The sequence below is a fragment of the Dinoponera quadriceps genome, unplaced genomic scaffold (assembly GCF_001313825.1).
Source record: "Dinoponera quadriceps isolate SergipeBrazil2010 unplaced genomic scaffold, ASM131382v1 scaffold3061, whole genome shotgun sequence".
NCBI classification, from domain to species: Eukaryota; Metazoa; Arthropoda; class Insecta; order Hymenoptera; family Formicidae; genus Dinoponera; species Dinoponera quadriceps.
This window is the reverse complement of record NW_014557306.1, coordinates 1,001,374-1,025,353: the sequence shown is the minus strand read 5'-3', so window position 1 is coordinate 1,025,353 and position 23,980 is coordinate 1,001,374. Positions and strand designations below refer to the sequence as shown.

At 37.4% G+C, this 23,980-nt stretch overlaps 4 protein-coding genes across 16 annotated transcripts; 1 reads left to right on the top strand and 3 right to left on the bottom strand.

Moving 5' to 3' along the window:
• The first annotated feature begins 983 nt into the window (after positions 1-983).
• On the top strand, positions 984-10,492 carry LOC106749003. Of its 3 annotated transcripts, XR_001374805.1 has the most exons (7): positions 985-1,509; positions 5,878-5,980; positions 7,139-7,350; positions 7,567-7,665; positions 8,542-8,726; positions 9,169-9,388; positions 9,905-10,492. XR_001374805.1 is itself a non-coding variant. In XM_014628000.1 (6 exons), exons 1-6 carry the CDS (start codon positions 1,294-1,296, stop codon positions 9,335-9,337), a joined length of 984 nt encoding a protein of 327 aa, XP_014483486.1. In that variant the 5' UTR covers positions 985-1,293; the 3' UTR covers positions 9,338-10,492. The 3 variants fall into 3 exon arrangements, 1 of the variants encoding a protein (XP_014483486.1); XR_001374806.1 differs by lacking the exon at positions 9,905-10,492 and having other exon boundaries at positions 984-1,509; positions 8,542-8,804; positions 9,169-9,260; XM_014628000.1 differs by having other exon boundaries at positions 9,169-10,492.
• Positions 10,493-10,507: 15 nt separating this feature from the next.
• LOC106749002 lies at positions 10,508-15,950 on the bottom strand. 3 transcript variants are annotated; one of them, XR_001374803.1, is made up of 6 exons: positions 15,020-15,950; positions 14,648-14,835; positions 13,296-14,400; positions 12,605-13,059; positions 11,126-12,314; positions 10,508-10,838 (listed from the first exon to the last, which is right to left on the bottom strand). XR_001374803.1 is itself a non-coding variant. In XM_014627999.1 (5 exons), the coding sequence occupies exons 3-5, from the start codon at positions 13,538-13,540 to the stop codon at positions 11,782-11,784; spliced, it is 1,233 nt and encodes a 410-aa protein (XP_014483485.1). In that variant the 5' UTR covers positions 13,541-14,400; positions 14,648-14,835; positions 15,020-15,950; the 3' UTR covers positions 10,508-11,781. The 3 variants fall into 3 exon arrangements, 1 of the variants encoding a protein (XP_014483485.1); XR_001374804.1 differs by having other exon boundaries at positions 13,296-13,547; XM_014627999.1 differs by having other exon boundaries at positions 10,508-12,314.
• Positions 15,252-16,063, bottom strand: LOC106748973 (histone-lysine N-methyltransferase SETMAR-like). The gene is made up of 2 exons (XM_014627940.1): positions 16,033-16,063; positions 15,252-15,754 (listed from the first exon to the last, which is right to left on the bottom strand). Exons 1-2 carry the CDS (start codon positions 16,061-16,063, stop codon positions 15,252-15,254), a joined length of 534 nt encoding a protein of 177 aa, XP_014483426.1.
• A 6-nt stretch (positions 16,064-16,069) lies between these two features.
• LOC106749000 (piggyBac transposable element-derived protein 4-like) lies at positions 16,070-22,856 on the bottom strand. Of its 9 annotated transcripts, XR_001374801.1 has the most exons (8): positions 22,477-22,856; positions 22,000-22,209; positions 21,725-21,898; positions 21,355-21,489; positions 20,959-21,093; positions 16,662-16,924; positions 16,247-16,479; positions 16,091-16,181 (listed from the first exon to the last, which is right to left on the bottom strand). XR_001374801.1 is itself a non-coding variant. In XM_014627997.1 (7 exons), the coding sequence occupies exons 1-7, from the start codon at positions 22,539-22,541 to the stop codon at positions 16,168-16,170; spliced, it is 831 nt and encodes a 276-aa protein (XP_014483483.1). In that variant the 5' UTR covers positions 22,542-22,856; the 3' UTR covers positions 16,070-16,167. The 9 variants fall into 9 exon arrangements, 7 of the variants coding, with proteins under 7 accessions (XP_014483483.1, XP_014483480.1, XP_014483481.1 ...); XM_014627997.1 differs by lacking the exon at positions 16,247-16,479 and having other exon boundaries at positions 16,070-16,181; positions 16,827-16,924; XM_014627994.1 differs by having other exon boundaries at positions 16,090-16,479.
• Between the last annotated feature and the right edge of the window lie 1,124 nt (positions 22,857-23,980).

Genomic DNA, 23,980 nt, shown 5'->3' with positions numbered 1-23,980 from the left:
TACAAATTATCATTTTACTATACATTATATATATATATACTTATGAGAAAATATTATTTTAATAACTATGATTTCTATCAACATTAAAAAACAAATCGACAAATTCGTATTTTGTAAGACACATTTAAACGCGTATCATGTATTAAAATATTAATCATTATAGAATATTTCAAGATCAAGAATTTTCCATTAATCTCATTCAAACATGGTATTAGCGTTATCTTAACAGCGCGAATTCTTTCTACAAGTTCAATTAACTCGGACTTTCTACTCAGCTGAATTTACCTTCCGCAGCTTATCTCACGATTGTATTTGCTGTCAGTTGGTAATTAAGCAATTTTGTATCTGACAAATATACGCAGTGTACTATTTTCTGGAAAAACCCCATTTTTTAATTTAAATATAAAATTTTATTATTTAAATGAAAAAAAATTCTTGTTAAATCATACGATACCTGAATAACGCCTTTCAATCTCAGCTCAGGATATCTCCGGATCGATAGTATCTCGTATTTCCCGATGCTCTTGACGACTAGTCAAACAGCAATATAAATTTAATTTAATTAAAAGCTAACACTTGAAGTAAATGAAAAAGTAATTTCCCGGAATCGATTGCTCGATATCACGACGTTCAGAGATATAGGATGGCCATAAAAATTCCCGAAGTGGATTATAAAAAACGTTATCGGGATGAGCGATAAACTCCTCTCTCCTCTCCCTCCCTTTTTTTAATCAATACGTTTCATTTCCGCCTCGAGAGAGAGAGAGAGAGGAGAGATTCCCAAGGAAATCGGCTTTATCGGGTTTCTCGAAAGGAGCGATACGTTATCTCGCCGTGCCCCCGAGATATTCAACAGAGGCGTGACAGCGGCACCTGGACACCGTGACGTGCCGTGGCGGGCATGCTCGCGATACTAGTGTCCCTGTTGCGAGCCTCTCACGCGCCTACGCGCCAGGCAAGAAATACACGCGCGACGTGTCCGCTTCATCAGTCGATCGTGCGGCGCGGCCGCTCGGGGGAACGCTCAGGTACATATCAGTTTAATAATCGTGTCCGCAGTATCTCCTGATATCCATCGATATAAATTCTCAGAAGTGACCAAGTGCAAAGTGACACGAAATAACCAAGTCGCGAATACGGCCGGTCGTTCGGTTCCGACGACGAAACAATTGTCTATAAATGCAGTTATTACCGCACTGACGAAACAGACGCGAGTTTGCACGTGTTTATAAAGTGAGGGAATATCTAAAGAGAGAGAGAGAGAGAGGTGAAAGTATCGTATCGCGGTGTACCATGCGACCACGACGACTGGACGCGACGCTCAGTCGCCAGCTGCTGTGCTTGCTCGCGAAAACGCTACTTTTCGCCGTCGTCTGCAGCGGATTCATCGTGGGATCCGTCAGGGCTCAGTACTACGGCCTATCCGAAGACATAGTCTTCCCCGGGCCGATCAGCACAAAATCGCGGAACATGCCCGTGACGGGCAACGTGGGCGCCCACAATGCACCGGTAAGTTGCTGCAGATTGAGCTTTTCGATCCGGTCGGATGTCGGTAATGACAGGACACGCGGACGCTTTTCCGATCGCCGTTTCCCGCTGAAGGCCGTGCCAGCCAATGTCGAGGATACATCCCCGATGACATAACCGCGACATGATTAACGACGGGGGACGACACAGGCGTTTGCGATTCCCGGCACGTTATTCCGCGTGATACGTCAAACCGCATGTCACCGTGCATTTGTGCAAATACTTGGCAAATACTTGGCCGCCGTTTCTTTGACGGCGTTTCGCGCGGCGATTGAGGATACCGGGAAGGAAAGACGCGGGAAATCACCGTGAATGAAATCACCCGGAGGCACGTAAAGGACGTGTATCTCAGATAGCTTCGAAAAGTCGTCTTCACACGTTCCCGTCCAGTGCGCCCGCGATGGACCACCTTGAACTTCCCGTCCGGGCCGTTTGATATCTTGTCACTGAAGTTAAACGTGATCCCGAAGTACTTTGGGAATTCTAGCGAGACGCGTGCTACGTGAGCTGATAAAACTTGGCTCACAATATTTCAGACTGGGTCACGCGGTGTGGCCGACGTGTCACGTGAAATTGGTCCGGTGTGAAACGCGTCGAAAACGTCTGGTAGGTGTTCTGCGTCTTCAGACGTCTCTACGAGGACTTTTAGTCCAAACTTGCAGTGGATGTGTTAAGCCTTTCAGCCTTTTGCTCTAAGCGATAAAACGTAACGCAATTTCTGTTAAAAGGCGTTTCCCGCGCTGCGAAAGCTCGTAATAACACTGATATCTGAGGAACCGCAAAGTCTGGTAGCGCTTCTTGCTGGAAATCACGCTACAATTTAGCGCTTCGAGCGAAAGGTTAAAAAGACTTCCTACACACATTGCCGATCCGGCCTTGGCTGCTTTCGCTACCTGGGGATCGGCGGAACGGTCGATCGATCGATGAGAATTCGCTCGCTGTTTCACGACAGGTGAATCTCCGATATCGAGTCGCGCTAATAAAATCGTGCCGAGTGATTAGTTGGCGACAATGGCGACAACGGTAATTACAATATCGGCTGACTCAGTGGGAAAATCGAGGCTGCGTATAACACAACAGCGTAACGGCTCAACTAAGCGCCACGAGGCAACCTTGCTTCCTGGCAAGGTCGAAAGCGACGTTTGCTCGAGACAGCCGGAGACCCCGCGTGGTCCCAACTTATCGCGCGAGCTCCGCGCTCCGTGTTTGCGCTCGTTATCGCGCCGCGAAAGTCGCTCGTACCTTCGGATTTCGCGCGATCGCAGCGACTAGATGTGAATCACGATTGGCTATCGGCGGCGAGCGCGACGTCCGCGGTAGCACCTCTCGATTATGCAAATCGTGAAAGGCGCGCAACCTGTTTCCCAATTCCTGCGAGGCTACGCATCCTCAGCTGCTCGTGTCACTTGAGGAAATATTTTCCTCGAAATCTCGGTTCCCCGGGCGCACGATAAAACGACCGCAACGAGCTGTCAGTCTTGTCAACGCGGAGACGTGTGCGTGCTTCTGAGGAAAGCACGTATATATATATATTTTTTTTTTTATTTTTTTTTTGTTACATAAATTTATATATATTTATATATTCCGACCGATCGACGTTGCTGTACAAGTCTTTGTCTCCGCGAAACGAGGGAGTGATTTAACGCGTCGCGACGCGCAAAATATTTGCGACTAATGGTAGACCAATATTGAACACCCCAGCTACTCGTTAGATAGCTAAGTGAGTTGTTTGCTCTTTTCTTCGCCTGCTTTATATAGTATAATATAGTCTCTCCAGAACCTGTTTGCATCGCGATACCGAAGCTATAGGCGACTTCGCACTTCCACTCGAAGCAGTGGCTGTCAACGGCTAACACAGAAACGACGAATTACGCACCCTCCGGGCTTACAGAGTCGCGTGCTACACTTCACACGGGGAGATATCTTTCGTTTTTTTTCCGCGTCGAGTTTTATCCGATCGAAACGTCGACGGTTCTTAAGTTACGAACGACTAAAAATAAAGAGCTTCTTCGGTTACTTGGTCTTGCAGGCGCGTGACGAAGAATGCATCATTTATCAACGCCTTGACGCGTTAACACGTTCATTGCCAATCACGCGATATCGCGTGATATGAGTTCTCACCAAACGGCCGATCACGCGTTATCGCGTGATAGATATTTAGAATACATAAATCCTATGTACATAATAATAAAAGCGTATAAATAATATATTAACTTATTTTGAGCACAATAAAAACTAAATTAAAAAATTAAAAAAATACGAAATTCCAATTTTCAGCTTGGCAATGAACGTGTTAACATTTGTCTTGTTGTTTCAAGTGTAAATAACGTGAGAGAATGTAGTTGGGAAAAATACTGCCATTTTCTAGAAAACGTTTCTCTCTCTCTCTCTCTCTCTCTCTCTGTCACTTCCTTTTTAATGTAATTTTATTTTATTCTTTCTTATAACGTCGGTTCGTTGACCCGCAGTCAGAGATGATTTTCACTTTAGTCATACGAAAATCCGCGATCGAACGGGATGATTCACGGATCGGTTACTCGCGGGAATACCCTGGAATACCGCAGGATTCTGTTTGACATTTATCCTTTCGCTCAAAATTTATGCGATTGCACTTTGCAGGGAAACTTATATCGGTAATCGCAACCCATTACAATGTATTATCTCTCCGCCTGGCGATCAACACAATTCAAAGTCTATCACGTCTCACGCGCGTGGGATTAAAATGATCTTGGAAAATTATCATTTTACATTTTTCATGTGCATTAAATCCCCTCCCCCCCCCTCCTCCCCCTGAAACAGCCGTTGCAGGAAAATCAGCAACCTCGCGGAAATGTAAAACGCTCCCTCGTTGTGTTCTCTGTATAAATTTTATAAATGGCGTCCGATTTGTTTCTCATTCAATTCACTTTTATCCATTTTATCCACTTTCACATTTTTATATTACATGTCTTTGATATCAGGGCTATTTTTTACGTATATCAAATCTCAAGCGTTTTCACGAATAGAGTTTCAAAGAGCGGCTTTTATCTCCGATCTTCCATCGATTTTCTCAAGTCCGCTCTTTTGCGCAGATACCGATATCGGTAATCACACTTATGACGCATCGTATCGGATTTCGATTATTCTCCGACTGAAATTCATTTTAAATGAACCGTTAAAATCCATCTATTATATTCACATTTATGATTGTACGAGTGGTATTCGTCGAATGTTTTTTTCGTAAACAGAAATCCGTTTCGAATTCTATCGCGAGTGCCATAGGATTATATGTTACATAATACACTTTCTAGATTTCTTAGAGCAAAATTTTACTTAACCTCTTCAGGGATATTGACACATATATGTATGTTTAATTTTATTTAAAAATTATCGTTATTTATAATTACAAAAATTTTTGAAATTTAAAGATTAAACGTTATCAAAGTAGGTCATGATGGCTACATGTCAAAATCGGTTCGCAAATAAGGTATCTTTGTTTTTTGTGCACTCCATTAGAGCAGATTATAAATGAAAAATTTAAAATTCATCCCTGAAGAGGTTAACTCACAAGTTTAATCAATTTAACTTAACTTCAGGGAATTAATCGAAAACGTTCTCTCATTAGAATGTTGGCTGCGTTCCGAATTACATCGAGAAAAAGTGTTCAAATCGTATTGAAACCAAGCCAATCACAAAAAGTTGCGATATCTTTTTATAAATTTCGAAACACATGCCGTCTTCAATAGGAGAATTTGTCCTTCAGCAATTTTCAAGAGATATACTTTCCTTTTGGATATAAGATGCGTTGCGAAACTCACTGGGAAGAAAGTGTTGCAACCTTTTTGTGATTAATCACGCATTCGTTTGCACAACGGTATATATTTTTTTCTCGATGAAGTTAGGAACGCATCAAATGATCATGATTGCGAGCCACTGAATTCACGAGTTTGCCTGATAAAGGGTCATGATAGGAGCCGAGGTAGCAATACGCAGTGTGAATATTCATCCTATATTGTATTTCTATATATATCTGATAGGTAATTAAGATATAATTAAAGATAATAAAAATTATAATATTAAGATGCTTCTCTCAACATTCTATCGGAGAAAATAGAAACATAAATTCAAGGAAAATTCACGCTAATCGATTGAAACATTAACTCATAAGAAGCCAGACTTCAGTCTAATCTTCAGTAAAATACTCATCCTTGCGATCCCGAGTAATAATATTTTCACTATCGTTTGGAGTGAATTTTCGCTCGTTTCGAGTGAGAATTAACTCCACGAAATTTAAAGAATATATTACTACACTTAATATTGTATATTACTACACAGGTGGCGGAACAAAAGCACGATATATTTCGTTTTCAGATATCGCGCGCGTTAGCCTCCAGGATAAACTCCATAGACACGATAGAGGAATTTCTAGAGTTGCTTCAAGGTGTTCCGGAGATCGAGAAGACCGTCCTTGTTAGTAAGTATAATTTTAACTGCCGCGCATATCGAATAATGTCGGGGAAAACCGATCGAAGAGAACGAGATCAGCCGAACTCGTTCGTTGCGAATTTTATTTCATCAAGCAGATGCATTATTATACACCGAGGAAAAAAAAAAATAAACGACAGAATCGACGAGATTTCGACAAACGAGACGGATGAGACTTCAATGAAACTTGTTCAACAACAATGACAAAATTCGTTCGGGCAAACGTTTAGTCGATTGAACGAATTACACAGTTGCAGCAACGAATTGTCATCAATTGATTCAATGCTTGCGATTTAGTCATCAACTATATCAACGTAAGGTGTTGTTGCGTCGACGCGTGATTTGCTCGTTACACGCAATATTTCATTGAACCAGGCCGACTGCCGATTTTGCCGATTTAAACGTTTTTTTTTTCCGCAATGCACTGCGGAAAAACAAAGTTACACAATGGAAACTCGATCTGCGATCGAATACTGTTATTCGATACGAACACATTGGACAACAATGTGGATATTATTATGAGCAATTAATATTCCGAGTTGTACGCAATATCGCACGACCCTGTGCACGTTTGTCGCAGCTATCATCGGAATAATGCTCAGTTAGCGTGATGCAAATAAAGCTACCGCGACTGCATGAGATAAGATCAATATTTTCCGTCTAAACAGAAACACTGATTAAATCTTGATTATAAAGCGCATGTTGATTAAACGGTGCGTCTCATTTGTCCCGCTGCTTACACAATATAACTTAGATTATTATTTTATATTTAAAAAATTCATATTTTAACTTATAATCTATTTAAAATATTATTTAACTAAAAATTAATAAATTAACTCAAGAAAGAAAAAACAGAGAGAGAGAGAGAGAGAGAGAGAGAAATGTATTTATTCGCAAACTTTTGTTTACATTTTCTGTTGCATATTTAAAAATTATAAATTACTGTGATGTGGAAGCTTTCAACTCGTATATTATTGTAAAAAATAAATAAGGAATTGTTAAATCACGGTTCGAAAATTATCGGAGTACTACCCATTTCACATTCGATTCGATGATTTAGTTCAATCCGACACGTCATCGTATTTTCGCTTCTCTTCTTATCATACGTGATAAGATCTCTGTTTAATCTACCTGAAAATTTGTTCAGGTAAACTCGGCGGGAACGAGGAACGATCGAACGCGGAGCGGACGCAGCCGGCAAAGTGCATACCTGAACTGAAAGCCGTGTCCCTGAAAATGGACAACGATCCTAAGACCATTGTGTACCCATCTTGCACGAGAATCAAAAGATGCGGCGGTTGTTGCGCTAGCGCTTTGTTGTCTTGTCAACCAACGGCCACAGAGACGAGAAACTTCGAGGTAATCGCTCATAGTAATTTTTTGAGGTCATCCCAACTTGGGCACAAGTGCCTATTTAGTGCTGTCAGTCCGGATCATTTCTGTACCCGGAATCGAGACAGAATTTTTTTTTTTTTAATAAAGAAAGATATCCTGAAAATTTGGTATATCGCACACGAGGGGAAACATATGCAAAATTCTCAACGTCTCCCTTTCGCGTTGTTTCGCTGCTTCAAGGTGGTCGTGTCGACGCTGTCACTAAGCTACCGGGGCCGGCAAATCGTGCCTCTGGAGGAACACACCGCGTGCAAGTGCGACTGCAGAATCAAGGAGGAGGTAATTTGACGGCGACCGATAATTGACGGGTAATCGGTGCCTTCCTGCTTAACCGGGGCTGCTCCGGTTCGCGAGCCTCACACCTCGCGCATCATCCCGTCGCATTGTTTCTCACGCGAATATAGCCGGCGATAGAGCGATTGACGTCAGTTATGTCATATCTCCGACTAGCCTGAAAGGAACACGGAGTGTTCTGCGAACCGGAATGCGTCTGAAAACAAAAGCGAGAAACTGTTCGATTCGTGCGCATCTTCGTCTCACTCGTTTTCTATGCGCTGTTATTATAACACGGATATTTCTATACCCGGGTGCATTCGTTCGTGTTTTTTTACTGAAGAATCCCAAGTATCGCGCGCCGAATGATTTCTTTGACGTTGTTGCGCGGAAATAGCATAATGACATGAAAATTTTCAATCTTGAATTTGCTTCCTTTCACGATTTTACGTTGAGAAATGCAAGATTCACTCACGTTCCTTCGAGTATTACACGCAGAATCGCAAGTTTCACTCGCCGAATGATTTCGTTTTCTCTCGAATAATACTCCTCGGCTACTTAAACCCGAGGGTACCGTCCAGACACCCGGATAATACCCGAAAGACGAAGGTACTTGAGTAATTCGAAAAACCGGAGTAGCCGGGTGATACATTAAAGAGATGAGTACTCGGATATGCGACTAGTATTTGAAAACGCGGGTTACCTGGGTAACTGAGTAACGCACGAAAGACATTAGTATCCGAATACTCGAGTGATGTCGGCAAGTTACCCGAACGCACCCGACGGAATTTGCACCACTTTCGAATAAGGCACGCCAATTTTCGTTCACTCGATCGTTTTTCTCGTCGATTAGTCGTTTTGAACGGCACTTTTTTGCCGCAGCATTGCAGCGAGAAGCAGCACTACGACCCGGACAATTGTATGTGCGTGTGCGAAAATAACGACGAGCGGGAGAAATGCATGCATGACAACGACACGAGGATCTGGGATCCGGATTTGTGCACCTGCTCGTGCAGGAAGATCGAAGACTGCAACACCGGCTACTACTTCGACCACAATACGTGCAGGTGTGAGCAGAGAGAGTAGGGGGATCTGCTAAAGGAATAAGGCGTCTTCCTTCTCAATACTCTACTATTTCACCACTTGTAAGCCACACGACACGCGCTCCTAATCGCACCAATTTGCTCTGTTTCGCAATGCGACCGATCGATTCCCATTGGCCGTTTTGATCGCTTCGAATTCCGCACAAATCCACCCAAGTCTCGCTTCCTCTCGCGCCCTCAGCGCGCCAATCAGATTCAACCTTCTCTTGTCACGCGCACCTCGTGTTTTCGTCCTCGCGTTTCTTCTCCTATTCCTCCACTTCGCTTCGGCTTGCTGGGGTGCTGTGATCGTTGGTTGGTGATATATTGTTCTATCGCACCGGTTTCACGATTTATACGCAATTTGACAACGAATTTGGCAACGTTCCCCGTAATTATTCGCACAGTAACTGCAAATGTGTTCCAGATGTCGACAGATAACGTTCTCTAGACCGGTAAACAGATTCGCACCCACGAAAGGTTCGAATTACAATTTCGATAACACCCGGCGGCCAGAAAACGCGCCGCCCGTGATAATCCCATTGGACGCATCGGATCCCAGAAGAAAGCCCAAGGAGGATCCGGAATACAAGTGATACGAGAGATTCAGACACACGGACTACAAGACTGCTAATACACTCTTTGTTGTTAGTCTCTCTGCCATCAGGGTTGAGTGAATTTCATTTCGAGTAACGGAATCAAAGTAACGGATTCTACCGAGAAGATTTATTCAGATCGAATAACGCAGAGATTCTCGTATTCTCTTATTTCACTGTGTGCTTTGCGCATTCTCGCATTAGAATTTACTATAATTTAGAATTATTCGAAGGACATTTTGTTACTTGTTTGTTATAACTTTTGGTCGGAAACGAGTGTGTACGCTCAAAACGATTCAAATAGAATATCATTGACGGTCGCCTTAGCGGACCTTCGAAATAGTATTTATTATTTTAGTAGAAAAGAGGATATTCCCTTTTCCCTCATTCTTATTTTATTCATAAATGTGAAAATTTGTACTCCCATATGAGGAGGCTTTATTCGAATTTTTCTTTCAAGTTTATTCGAGATGTCTAACTTTGTCTGTTACGTAAACGAATGTTTTTATTCGATGTCTCTCGGAGCTGGAACAGCTGATTATCATACTCAACATGTTGCATTTTCAGGTAGATTTGTGGTTCCATCTTCTCTTCGTGTCACAGAGCAATACGAACTGTTTCACTTCCAAGGTGCTATTTTGTTGTATTATTGCATATGTTTACTATTTGATGAAGATTAAGGGGTCGTTCGATGTATGTAAAAAGACAATCAGTCGTGAATATCGGCCAGTACTATTTTTTTATATCATAAAATTATTGTTCTTTACGAGAACTATTGTATATTTAGCTTTATATTATAAAATTATTGCTCTTGTATTTATACGCTTACAAGAACGAAATGATACAAGAACCGGTCAATATTTGTTTTATATATCGCCTGAAAAGTTTATCGGTATCCCAATTACAAATAATATTTCAGTTTACTGTGCGCTTTATATTTTCCATTGTTAGAGTTTTACAATGATAAAATGTATTTTCCTAATTGTATATTGCGAATTATAACACTATATATGTACGCATTATATAATTCCATCATCATATTTTGTGAAATCGTCGTCTATTTGGTCTGAGGAAATGGGAAAATTTGTCATAAAATGTTAAATATGCTTTAATAATAAGATACGTATGGTAATAAATTTGATAAGATGTTACATATTTTGCACTGTTCTGTTATGTCGCATATATTCAAGTGAAGAGTAATTGTACATAAAAATCTTAATTGAATTTATTCATATTAATTGTACATATATCGTAACTAATTCATAATTCATTCATACTGTATCATTAAGTCTTTTTTAACATTACACGCGAGTCATACTGCGTGTATGTGTAAATTACGAAATGGTTGTATATACGGAGCTTATTATATATGTAATTTAATCTATATTTAATTTCCCCTCGCGCTTCTCTATATTTCGCAGATGTAGAACAACCGCTTTGTTTATTCTCAAGATCTCGCTGTAATGCCCGCTCATAGATTTGACAGACTTCGCTATGTGATCTACGGGAGGAAAGGAAAAGAACAAAATTACGCTTGATCACAAATTACACTTATGTGGATTATACTTCAAAATAGAACACTGACATTTCCGCTGAAAACAACGCTTTATCGCACACTTCCTGCAGGCAGTTTAGCTAAAACGAACAAACTTCGTATTGGGAGCGCTCCTGTTATATCGACAGAAACTCTACTCCCAACCTAGCCTGACGGTGAATTGGCGGTAGAAACTGTCTTAACCTAACTTAACCTCAATGTCTACTGTACATTCTATATACGTCAACACCTACCTACAGAAGACGCGATGTCCATGATAGTTGACTCTTTCGTTGGTTTGAATCGTTTAGCCCGTTGCTCCATTGCTTCATCGTGGTTGTCGCTATCTTTTACCATATTCTCGTCGAGCTGAGGCATTTCTCGCGCGTCCCGTATAATCGCGTTGACGCTCGTACTACGAGGTTAGTCAAGAGCACACTTGTATAGAGATTAATTTCAACATACACGTCGATAAAAAGCCACAAGATGAAACGAAAAGATTTGTGGTTTGGCAATATTATTTATCAAGGAATATATTCCGTATTTAATGCAATTCGTAATTAAGAGGGGAAAAAGTCGCGCTCTCGATGAAGCAGCGATTGCTTCTTGTTTAAAAGCGCGAAACTCTCTATATACTGAAAGAAAAAGTGGCAGAACCAATAAAATTCGTTTGAGCAAATATTTAATTCGGCAATTATTGTGCAATTATGATGTATTATTTAAAATATGTTTTAAGTACTCATTTGCGTATACATTAATATTATAAGATTCGTTTGAAATTCCAGACAACATTCTTATGTGAATAATTATAGTTTCCTCTTGTAAAAACAATTAAAATTTCACAAAAACCTATACGATTGATTTATATATCGGGCGATAATCGAATAATCGGCCTGGAAAAGACATTCGCTTATTCGGTCGCAATTACCTCGGCACGATTTTCGTTTTCTACCTTTTCGTACACGATCCTGTGAATTCGATAATTACCGTCGCACATTTTTTTTGTAAATTTTTTTTTGTACGCGTCATCCTTGAACGTGAAAATCAACTTTTTTCCGACGTAACGCACGATGGGCAAACATACGTCCGGATTCTCCTTCGCTACATCGGCCTCGAAATCTTTCAAAAAATTATTACGATCCCTCGCATAGTTTAAGGACTTCAAGTAACCGCCGAAATTGTTCACGTCTGGTATCAATCTGTTGCTGGTTTTGATTATTTCCTCTAGAGTCGGTCGTTCGCTCTGTGATCGCATCGACGCGTCACGTCGCGTCTTCATGTCGGTCTTGGATGTTTTATATTTTTTAGTCAAAGGAGCATGTCCGAACGTACAATGAACTCCCGAATGTTCATCACCGTTACGATGTGAATACGCGATTTGTAGTTTACACTTATGTACCCAGTGGCTGACCTTCAACGATGTCCAATGATATGACCAGGGATCTACGATTTAATGGACGATGATTATTTCGATTTATCGATTATATGAAGAAACTTAGTTCCGTAAATATATTTCGACAAATTGTAAAGCGGCTATAACTAGAACCGTAGAAACGGATTTACATCGGCTCTTCTTCTTCCAAAAAATCGAAACATTTCTATAGTTATTGCTTTCTATCGGTTGTATACACGAGATATCAACGTTTACTTCAAGACGATTTAGGCCGATAAAGTGTAACAATATGTACGAAAACGTAACAATACAGTTTTTCTGCGTATGCCACCGATCTTACCTTCCTGTACGACTCTTTCTGTAAATCTGACTTCTCCGTTCGCCACTATGTACTTAATCGTGTCTGTTTGTGCGCGAACAGTCCGGTCTCCTTGACCGCGCTCTCTCTTGATAGGTTTGACGGTTGATGCCATTTCCTCTTCCAATTTTGGCTCATTAATGTTCCGTTGGATCTCTTCGTTGACGACCGACGTAATCTCGGGCTCGTGGAGATTATCCGGCGGATCGTTTTCTTTATTCACCTTGCGAACGTCCGCCTCAATGTCTGCTTCGCTTTTCTTTCGTACCGTACGATCGATAATTTTGACCTTATCGAGATATTTTACGGCATTGTTGTACAGTTTCAACGTTTGAATCTTCTTTCGCTTCCTCGTGTCGGCTTCGGGATTTACTCTTTCGATACCAGTCACCTGATCCAAGGTGACCTTTCGTTTACCATGCAGAGAACGCGGGCCTCTTCATCGAAAGTAAAAATATTGGAATAAATATTTTTGTAAAATGTAAAAATATCGAAAATATACATAGAAAAGATACTAATATAAAAACGTGTATTAATAAAAAAATATAAGATAGTTACATGTGCTGATATAAAATATATACATTACATTTCTGTCTGAAAGTGACTTATACGCTAATAAGTTTTGCTCGATCAACACGTTGTGATGCTCTGTTACTTATTCTAATATTCTTACCGATCGCGCTGCTTCTTATCGCAAACAATAGCCGAGACTGGCGTAATTTCTGTGAACACGTGTAAAGTCCTTATTTTATCAGACTTGATAAAAGTGGTTACGTTTTTCTTCCCGTTGATCTTCTTTCCAAACCAGTCAAGCATCACATTTTTCGCAAGATGTTTTTGGAAACCGGGAAGAATGCCGTCGACCAAAGCGAAATAATATTCCGTGAATGAGATCGCTTGAGCACGTTCGTCGAGCATTTTTGTACTTAAAAAAAGTCAGGAATACTTCGAAAATATAACACCGATCCAATATTTCTAATAATTTTTGCTTATTTTTCAATATAAGCGCTATATGCTTCAGTGATGTAAAAAAACATGAAATTATTACTTCATAACTGGAAGAGCAAATATTATCCTGTTTGCTGTTACTTTACTCGCACTTACATCATAACACAAAACATTCGCACAAAAACAAATAGATGAGAACATCACCAACACATCTTATCAATTTATGTATATATTTGAAAAAGTTAAATAATTTCGTATCAATTTAAAAATCTACGTTTCATTTTCTCAAAAGAGATTGACAAGGTATTAGATTTGACACTGAGAAAAATCTGCGAGAGATCTTATCACTGAGTAACCTACAGAATAATCTCAATATACAGAATAATCTCTACGGAATAAGCTCTATGTTTATATATCACCGATGTTTGTGTTTCAGCAAAGGCTGAAACGTTCACACGAAACATTAAGGTCCTCTTACAATAAGTCTAAAGTCTTTTCAATATTGATTACGCACGCAAAATTGCCTGTATATAATTCAATGTCAGATCGGATGAATTCTTATTTCTCAATGCAACAGAAGTCTATCGAATCTATTGGAATGGTTTAAACAAACTAATGCTTCAATCAATAAATACTATTGTTCGATTTTCAAACAAATTTTATTGTTTGGTCAAACCAAATTGTTTTAGGCCAATTTTTCATTTTACTTAGAAAATTTGATCAGTTTGTTTAAATTGTTTCAAGAAATCTGATATTTCTTTGATCACATTACTGTCAATCGATCTTTTTCACCTCATCGTGTTACTCATCTTTATCCTGTGTATGGTCATCTATTTTTTTAGTAAACACAGTATCTGTTGTTTAATTTCAATGATTGAGCTGATGATGCGCTTTGATGATATATATATATGTCCTTATGACTCATGATTATAATAGCAGATTTTTAAATCGTTGAGAAAACGTTATAATATTTATATTTATTAACATATTTACTAGCAAACATTGAAAAGAATGCAACAACAACCAAACAAATATGTTGAATAAAACGAGAACTAATGATTATAAGATAAAAGATACCTTTAGATTTTATCAAAACATTATGTAAAGTGTCGATTAGTTTTTTCGTTGTTGTATCTCTTGAAGTCTCTTTTCGAAATCCTGCTAGGGTTTACATTTGTGTAAACTGTTATCTTTATACAACGCAATTTTCTTGATGAAGACATCAACAATTGTACTTTCATGTACCTATTATTGCAGATCATATTCTGAAAGCATATATACATATATTACATAAAAAATGCACACAAACTACACAAACAACAAAAAAACACAAAAATGTCGAATGTATAAATACCACTTTACAAACGAAATTATCTTCTACTTCGAAAATTAAAGAAAGATTTGTTGAATATGTATTACTTACATATTCAATATTTATAAAGTACTCACCGATAAAATGATACATTGATGTGATTTCTTTCTGATGCAAAATGTAAATATGCATATATTATATGCCATTAAATATGAGATGTCCGATTTCGAATTAAAAGTTTGGTTCATCATATCTCAAACAAGAAGCAGTACAATTAATCAAAGTACGCGTCTAAATTATCAACACAGTTTTGCCATCTTAACGGTAGCTTGTTTATGTCGGCAACGAAGAAGCCTGGAAAACGAATGGCTAGGAAATCGCGAATGGTGATTTCCGCAGCTTGTTGAGAATTGAATATTTTTTTCCTGGCAAGAAGTGGTCAGTCAGTTGGTGCAAGATCTGATGAATACGGTGGGTGAGAACAGAGAGTTTCCAAGTTTCCAAGTCCAATTCCTGTAGTTTGAGCAGCGTTGTTTGTGCGACATATGATCGAGCGTTGTCTTGCGAGAGGATTGACCTGTCTCTATTGATCAATCTCGGCTGCTTAATCACAAGTTCCCTTATCATTTCGTCCAATTGGTTGCAGTAGACATCCATTGTATTCGATTGATCAGGTATCACGAAGCTGTAGTGGATAATATCAGCGCTGGACCACCAAATAGACATTATTAGCTTTTCTTGATGAATATTCAGACTGTGTTTCGGCACTTTATCTTTATCCAACCACTGTACCGAATGCTTGCGATTGTCGAAAAGAATCCAGTTTTCATCACACGTAACAATACGATGTAGAAATGATTCGCCTTTATGTTCTGACAGCAAAGAAAGACAAACTTCGAGACAATTTCTCTTCTGACGCTAGTTTAATTCATGCGGAACCCATCTATTCAGCTTCTTAACTTTGCCGATTTGTTTCAAATGGTTCAATATTGTTGGAATAGTAACGTCAAACCTTGTTGCTAATTCACGTGTAGTTTGAGATGTATCCGCTTCCACTACAGTTTTCAACACATCATTATCCACCTTAGTCTCGGGTCGCCCACGTGGCTCATTTTCAAGATTAAAATCGCCAGAACGGAACTTCTCAAACCATCAACGTACTGTACGTTCATTAGCCGCATCCTCGCTAAACACGTCGTTGATATTTCGAGCTGTCCGCGCTGCATTGGTCCCACGGCGGAATTCATATTCGAAAATAACACGAATTTTTGACTTATCCACGGTTTCACAAAAAGTGATCTGAAAAAGGTAATTCGAAAGATAATCACAAACCATAACGTGCATTTGGAAGAGTGATGATGTACCTTCACAATAAAAACAAGAAAGAATTGTCGAAGTGAAATGTCAGAGATATCGACTTTCAAATTTAGTAATCTTAATATGAAGTAGACGTTTCATATTTAATAATCTAATAACATGCAAATTCACAAATAAAAACAATTCTTATTTTATATAAATATTATAAATAAGAAGGCACTATTGTGTTGTTAAGTGTTTTTTGCGTCCGCTTTTTTAGAACTTGCTTTTTCATCATCACCTGGAACATATTTTATTTAAATTAACTGTATTTGATAAGATAATTTTTATGTACCAGACATGAAAAATAAATAACTTTCTTACAATCCTTATATATTGCAACTAACTAATAACTAACTAATAAGAGAATCAATCAATTCAATTGTAATGTAGTTAAATGATATTGTTCACATAGTTTCTTACTCGTGTGACAGTTCTTGTTACCACTACAAATAAGTTTTCTTTTTTTTAAATCGAGGATCATCCCTTGTAACGCGTTCACTTTTTTCTTTAAACGGGCAATTACTCCCTCGTAGGATTTTAATTTATTTCTCGATTTTCTTAAATAACTATGGAATATGAACCAACTCGCATCTGAAGTAAAATCTTCCCGGCATAGATCTCCAGCAAACCTTGGATTTTTAATACGCCTTTTCTTCCTTTGAGGATTATCCATTTCTTTAAAACTAAAAAAGCAGTCTTATTAAACTATTTTATTCCTATAATAATATTAATCCTATGATAATATTACTAGGTGTATGAATCAATTCGTGCCCCTTTTTCGCAAACTTCGACTTTATTTTTCAATAAGATGAATACATTAATTAATCATTAAAATATTCTCCGTTAACATCGATGACCTTACACCATTTATCAGGCAACTTTCGGATTCCATCGCGATAGAAACTTGGTGGTTTTGAAGCGATGAAGTCATCGACGCAGTTCCGAACGTCTTCGATTGAGTCGAAGTGTGTATCCGATAAGGAGTAAAATAATATAGACTTCTTTCTTGTCTATCCATTTCAAGTCTGACAAATTTTTCGAAGAACGAAAAGATACCTCTCCTTTTTTCAATTGATCATCAATCTTTGGCATTCCTCGTCGTCTTCTTCTTATAGTCCCGCATGCATTTGTACACTTGCTGTATAATAAGTTAAATAATGCTGGACTCGAATAAAAATTATCCACGTAAAAAGTGTTGCATCGACCGAAACAAGTGATAGTCCAAAGGGACTATTGTCTGGCGAATACGTCGCGTGAGAAAGAATTTCCCAGCCTAAGTTTAAGATAGTTTCTTTTGTGGTTTCTGCTATGTGCAGCTTAGTGTTGTCATGCAGCAAGATGACCTTACGATTGCCTTATCCGATAAATGGCTGTTTTTCCTCAATTGCATCGCTCAAATGGACTAACTGTTGTTGGTAGAGCTCTGCTTTAATTGTCTGACTTGATTCGAGGAGTTTATAATACAGCACACCTTTCTGGTCCCACCATATACCAAGAAGAACCTTCTTGCCAAAGCATTTAGGTTTTGCTGTTGATGTCGTCGGTTGACCAGGATTTACCCATGATTTCTTGCATTTACTATTATCGTACATAAACCACTTTTCATCGCCAGTTACGATTTTATGCAAAAAATCCTTTTTTCATACTCTGCTGAACAAAGAAATGCACACGACGATCAACCGACGATTTTTGTTGTCGGCGGTCAGTTCATGTGGAACCCATCTTCCTTCTTTGTGAATTTTTCCTGGTGCAATCGAACCGTTAATTACGTCACTCCAAGCTTCTCGGCAAGTTCTTTCTGTGTTTGAGCCAGGTTCTCCTCGAATAGCGCCTGCAGTTCATTGTTTCCAAACTTGCGAGGCTGCCCAGTACGTGGTTGATCATCAACACTGAAATCACCGTCTTGAAAATAACTAAACCATTTTCTGCGTATTCTTTCACTCACTGCGCCTTCTCCGTAAGCGGTACAAATTATTTTGGCTGCCTCGGGAGCGTTTTTATTAGAGATTAAACGCAAAACCCATGCAGTGTCGAATATGTTTTTTATCGTAGGTCATGATGTTTACTGCTGATTTTTAAGGTTATGTGGCTTAACCGTTTCGGTACGAGCGCTCTGTCCGCCGTGACAATCCCGCTGTACGAGGCGCCTCTCCGAAAATGCACATATAGCGCATGGTCAGTCCTCTTTTGTATGAAGATTTTCCTAAGCGTTAAATATGAGCTGTGCTTGATAAAACAATGTTTCTTCTAACAAGTGTCGTTTATAGTTTTAATATTAAAAGACATTTATATACAATTCTATCAATTATATAAGTAACACTAGAAGAATTACAGTTCACATATTTTTAGATAGATATTTATATTCTTACAGACAATACGAATAATCGTTTATTACAATTAGTAGGAAACACAAATTAGATAATATATTAATATACGTATAACGGCTAGTAATGTAATTGGGTGTGGTATATTCTAAAACAAGGATCTATACATAAACCAACATTACAATCTTTACATTCATATCTTGATTCCGATCTTTTGTCATGTTTGCTACAAACTACACATCTTCGGCTCCGGTTCTTTCCTCTTGGCATACTCGTATACAATGAGGGAAAATGCCTCTCTGTTAACCTCATGGGATTATCAGTATCTCTTCTTTGATTTTTGATATAATCGTGATGATACTTATCGATTATTTCCTTTATCAATTGCAATTGAAACTTTGCCATGGATATGGTTTCATTATTTTTGTGCTTATAAAGACAATACGCATTCCACACACAAATGTCAATTAGATGGAAAAAAAAATCCCGGTACCATTTCAACGATTTACGCGTTGAATCGACAGTACTTATTACCATATCCACTTTATCTCCTATACCCATTGAATTACTGTAATCCGCAACACATACAGGCTTTTGCAGAATCTGTTTTCCTCCGTATCTGGATATTGTCGTGAAATCTGCAGTATGCATAGTTGAAATAATATAGACTTCTTCCTTGTCTATCCATTTCAAGGCTAACAAATTTTTCGAAGAGCGAAAAGATACCTCTCCTTTTTTCAATTGATCATCAATCCTTGGCATTCCTCGTCGTCTTTTTCTTACAGTCCCGCATGCATTTGTACACTTGCTGTATAATAAGTTAAATAATGCTGGACTCGAATAAAAACTATCCACGTAAAGGGTATGGCCCTTTCCTAAATACGGCTTCAAAAGTGCTAAAACGATTGCTCCCGATTTTCCAATTTCCTTGATTTCACTATCCGGAATTGTAGATGATCCAGCATAAACTATTATGTCTTGCACATATCCGGTTTTACAATCGCAAAGAATAAACGACTTTAAGCCAAATCTGTTTCTTTCTGACGGAATATACTGCTTGAAAGATAGGCGGTCTTTGTATAAAAATAAACTATCGTCTATACAGAGTTTTTGATAAGGCTGAAATGCTGCATTGAATGATTTTCGCAGCATATCGATTATGTTTATTATTTTTGTTAGGCGATCACCAATGCGTCCAGGTTTATGCAAGAAATGTATCATTCGTAACAGCAGAAAGTAACGGTCTCTGGTCATTATTGTTCTAAAAATATCGTTCCGTAGAAAATTATCTGTGCTCCAGTACTCTTTTAGTGATAGATTTTTGTTGCGTGTCATCAGTAACGACATGGCGAAGAAACAGTACAATTCGTTTAGCGCCGTTGTTTCGAGAGTATTCACGTTGTTATTATTTTGTCGAGCCCAATGATAGTTCGTCTCATTTACAATTATTTCTACGAGCTCTTCAGATATAAATAATTGAAAGTAATCGATGATTTTTGATGATCTGCATATTTGTTTAGCGATTCCCGAATTTTCTGATGTAAACTGATGAATTTTTGGTACAAAAATCTTTTTCGTCCATGTTATATCACAATTCGTATCATTGGATCCTTCAATTAATTCTGTTTCCGATTCTGAACTGCTATGCATTACATTTGTTCTTCGTCTTTTACGCAGATTGAAATTATTTTCATTTTCGAAATTCTCGTCATATTCGGAGTCCGTTAATTCGTTTTTAAATCGATTACTTTTTTTGTTTCCTGTAAACATTCTGAAAAAGGCCTAAAATGTTTCTATGAACAAGTTTCAAACAAAACCTTAACCTCAAATTTTTTAGATCAATTGAGATCAAACAACAATTATACCTGTAGCTGGTTTTTTCAGAATTCTTGTAAGAAATTAAGAAAGACTTTTTTATTAGAATAATTTTTATTGTATAAGAAATATCGATCCACTGTCGAATCGATGAAATCGGTTAAAAAAGCAGAAAACAATCGTCTTGAAATCCAAAGTCAAAAGTTTTAAGCGTATGTGCAAAATTATTTTGAATGTTTAATCTAATACGTCGGTAAAATAGAATACTCTGTTACCAACTATAGATGGCGCTCGTACACACAGGTCGTCGGATGGATGCCGGATATATCCGGTCCTTGTACCAAAAAGGTTAAGGTTATGTTGCTTAAATGTCAAACTACATGGCATATTTTAACCTTGAATGTCGATACTTTAAAATAGCAAAAGGGCGCGACAATAACTTAAATTCAAATTATTTATATTTTTGTCCAAAATTAGGCGGCACGAATTAATTAATATACCTAATATTTTAAGAGAATATTAAAAAAAATAATACACATAAGTATGTGTAAATAAAATATTATTATGTAGAAACTAACCTGTTTAAAGGAGTGTTAACCATTGGAACTTCCTCATCTATTATAACGTTTTCAAACTTTATGAATTCTTTATCTTCTAATTTTACATTTGTATTTAGGATAATATCACTTATAGTATCATCGTCTATGGTCGATCTATATAATAGTCATCAGCATTCTTATAATCAATAGTATTTTTTCTAAATTATCTTTACGAAAAAGTAGTACTGATTGTCAGTATTACTTTTTCATAAAGATTATAACAATACATGATATTTCATAAAATTGATTTTTCTAAATAGAAATTGCAGAATATTATCAAATCATTGAATTCTTCTATAGTATTATTATGAGAGTAATTTTTTTTCATAATACGTAAGTGTTAATACAAAACATTAAGTAGTTATAAAAACTAACCTGTTTAAAGAAGTGTTAACCATTGGAGCTTCTTCATCTATTATAACGTTTTCAATCTTCACGGATTTTTCATCTTCTAATTTTATATTTGCATTTGGAATAATATCACTTGTTGTATCATCGTGTATAGTTGATCTACAGACATTAGCATTTTTATTATCAATAGTCTCAATATTTTNTAATAATACACGATATCATAAAATTGATTTTTTGTATCATAAAATTGATTTTTTATAAAACAGAAATTGCAAAGTATTATCACACACAAATCATTATACGCTTCTGTAATATTATTTTAAAAGTAAATTTCTTTAAAATAGTACATAAGTATTAATACAAAATATTAAGTAATTATTATACAGAAACTAACCTGTTTAAAGGGATGTTAACTATCGGCACAGCTTCATCCATTATAACATTTTCAATCTTTATAGGTTTTTCATCTTCTAATTTTATATTTGCATCAATAGTACTTGTAATATCATCATGTATGGTTGATGCACAGTCGTTAGCATTTTCACTAGCGAAAGTTTCGATATTTTCTCTAAAAAAGTATAACAATAAATGCCATCATAAAAATTATTTTATCATGTGTATCATAAAAATGATTTTTCTCCAAACGTCATATATTTATATCAGACTTACTTGTTACTTTGTAAAGGTCGTGATATAGTGGGGTAAATTCCTGGTTTAAGAAATCTTCTAACACCATCGCCATGTACTTTATAAATAAAGTCAGATTCTTGGAAGTGTTTGCTACAAATTTCAGTATACGGACCTGTCTTATAACCAATAAACGCAAACCAATTTGCTCTAGTCTTTTCATCCCTTGGCAGCCTTAAAAACACATACCAACTGCTCGATTTATTTACAAACATTCGTAAAAAAAAATTTCGCATATTGTTTTGAGTTTTAAGTTTGCTAAAGTAATTAAAAACTTTTCAACTGAAGTCACTTGGATATATTTGCGTTCTCATAACTTCTCTTAAAAAAAATGTTACTTCAAGAACTTTGTTAAATTTTATTTTATAATTTGAATCATAAAATGAACTAGTAAATAAAACACATTTTTCATTTTTATCACGTATTATTTATATATTCTACACTTATAAATGTACATACCTATGAAAGGATACATCATCTTCTTCTCCTCCTCCTATTTTACAAATGATACAATATGCAACCATTTTTTTCTTCGTTCTTGTACCTTCTTACTTATTTTTTCGTTAACAAATTGCAATGTGCACTCAATAGGTCTGTTAAGTTTTGAAAACGTCTTTATGTCAGTTCTAAAGATTTAAGGTGCCATTTGGTGCATCCAGAAGCTACACCGCTCCCTGATCGATGAACTTTTTCATCCGATTGGCGTTATTTTTTTAGATCTAAAAATATACTCCTATCAAATACAAGAACTCACTAAGCGTTCGGTGAATGGTTGTACTTTCTAGATCACTAATTAACAGTCTGTAAGAGCTAAGAGAAAATCTAGAACTGACTTTGGAGACCTCGTACGACGAGAGTTCGAAACATCGCACATGTGTGTAAGTATTGTATTCCATACACGCACAGATGCATACACCCTAATGTATCGTTCGCGCAGACGCAAAAGCTGAAAGATTGGGTCAAGTTAGCTAGATAAGGATCGACTATACGAGTTAGAGGAAGACAGACAGTCTGTCAGCTGCACCAAAGTATCTCTAGGCTGCACTTTCCGTATTTGTATCTACATTCAAAGATATTTGGGTGTCGAACAAATAATATTTGTTCACCAAACTATTTTTAGGATTTTCCTTATAAATGTATCTCGCTCGCTATAAAGTCGGATTTTCCAATTAGGCTCTTACAAATTTATAATAAATGAAAATACAGACTCGTTCTGCACTCCAAGTTGAGCGTTAATTCAAATGAATCATCACGTTTTTTAACAGTTTTTGTAATAAACTACTCCGCGTTGCGCTGCGGCCTATTCTCTTGATTATAAATATCACAATTACAATGTGATTCTTTCTTTATTTTGATTTGAAAACGTAAAGTAAGAATTTGTAGTTCCAGAGTCTCCATGAGAAGCCTTCACAGCATCACCTGTACGTAGAACTTATAATAATGGAAAGGGGATGCAGACGTCGAGCTGTGAGCAAGATCTAAAGAACAGAAGTATCCTTCTCAGTGACTAATTTCGATTGGCGAAGCATGGTCATGCGCATAAAGAAGCTGACACATAACCATATTGTTTCCATGACTTTTCACAGGAAGATTTTTTGTTCACTGCACATAACGTACATAACTGTACATAAACGCAATTTTATTAATTTTTTACATAAAATTAATTAATACATGAATTGAGCATTTCTATGTTATAAAAAAAAAGAGAAAAGTATAGTCAAAGATAATTTTGTTACACCATTCCACAAATAATTATCTTCGAAATAACTTTTGAATACTCGGTACGCGTATATATGCTGATGATGAATTCCATATTAAGGTCCTTTTACACCTACGGCACGTCGATCATAAGCAATACTCATCGCGATAGCCAATCAGGAGTGTCAGTAATACCACTGACTGTCTTCGAGTGATACAAGTCAACGACAAATCAGGCAGGTTTTTTCTTTTGTCTTCTGAATAT

Coding starts and splice junctions, on each gene's coding strand:
- LOC106749003 (XM_014628000.1), top strand. CDS start 1,294: ATGCGACCACGACGACTGGACGCGACGCTCAGTCGCCAGCTGCTGTGC. Junction 7,666..8,541: donor ACTGCAGAATCAAGGAGGAG/GTAATTTGACGG, acceptor TTTTTGCCGCAG/CATTGCAGCGAGAAGCAGCA. Junction 8,727..9,168: donor TTCGACCACAATACGTGCAG/GTGTGAGCAGAG, acceptor AATGTGTTCCAG/ATGTCGACAGATAACGTTCT.
- LOC106749002 (XM_014627999.1), bottom strand. CDS start 13,540: ATGCTCGACGAACGTGCTCAAGCGATCTCATTCACGGAATATTATTTC. Junction 13,060..13,295: donor GATAAGAAGCAGCGCGATCG/GTAAGAATATTA, acceptor CTTTCGATGAAG/AGGCCCGCGTTCTCTGCATG. Junction 12,315..12,604: donor AGAAAGAGTCGTACAGGAAG/GTAAGATCGGTG, acceptor ATTAAATCGTAG/ATCCCTGGTCATATCATTGG.
- LOC106748973 (XM_014627940.1), bottom strand. CDS start 16,063: ATGCGGCTAATGAACGTACAGTACGTTGATG. Junction 15,755..16,032: donor GAACGTACAGTACGTTGATG/GTTTGAGAAGTT, acceptor CTTTGCTGTCAG/AACATAAAGGCGAATCATTT.
- LOC106749000 (XM_014627991.1), bottom strand. CDS start 22,541: ATGGTTGCATATTGTATCATTTGTAAAATAGGAGGAGGAGAAGAAGAT. Junction 21,094..21,354: donor GTTAACACTTCTTTAAACAG/GTTAGTTTTTAT, acceptor ACTATTATATAG/ATCGACCATAGACGATGATA. Junction 20,337..20,958: donor GTTAACACTCCTTTAAACAG/GTTAGTTTCTAC, acceptor GGCCTTTTTCAG/AATGTTTACAGGAAACAAAA.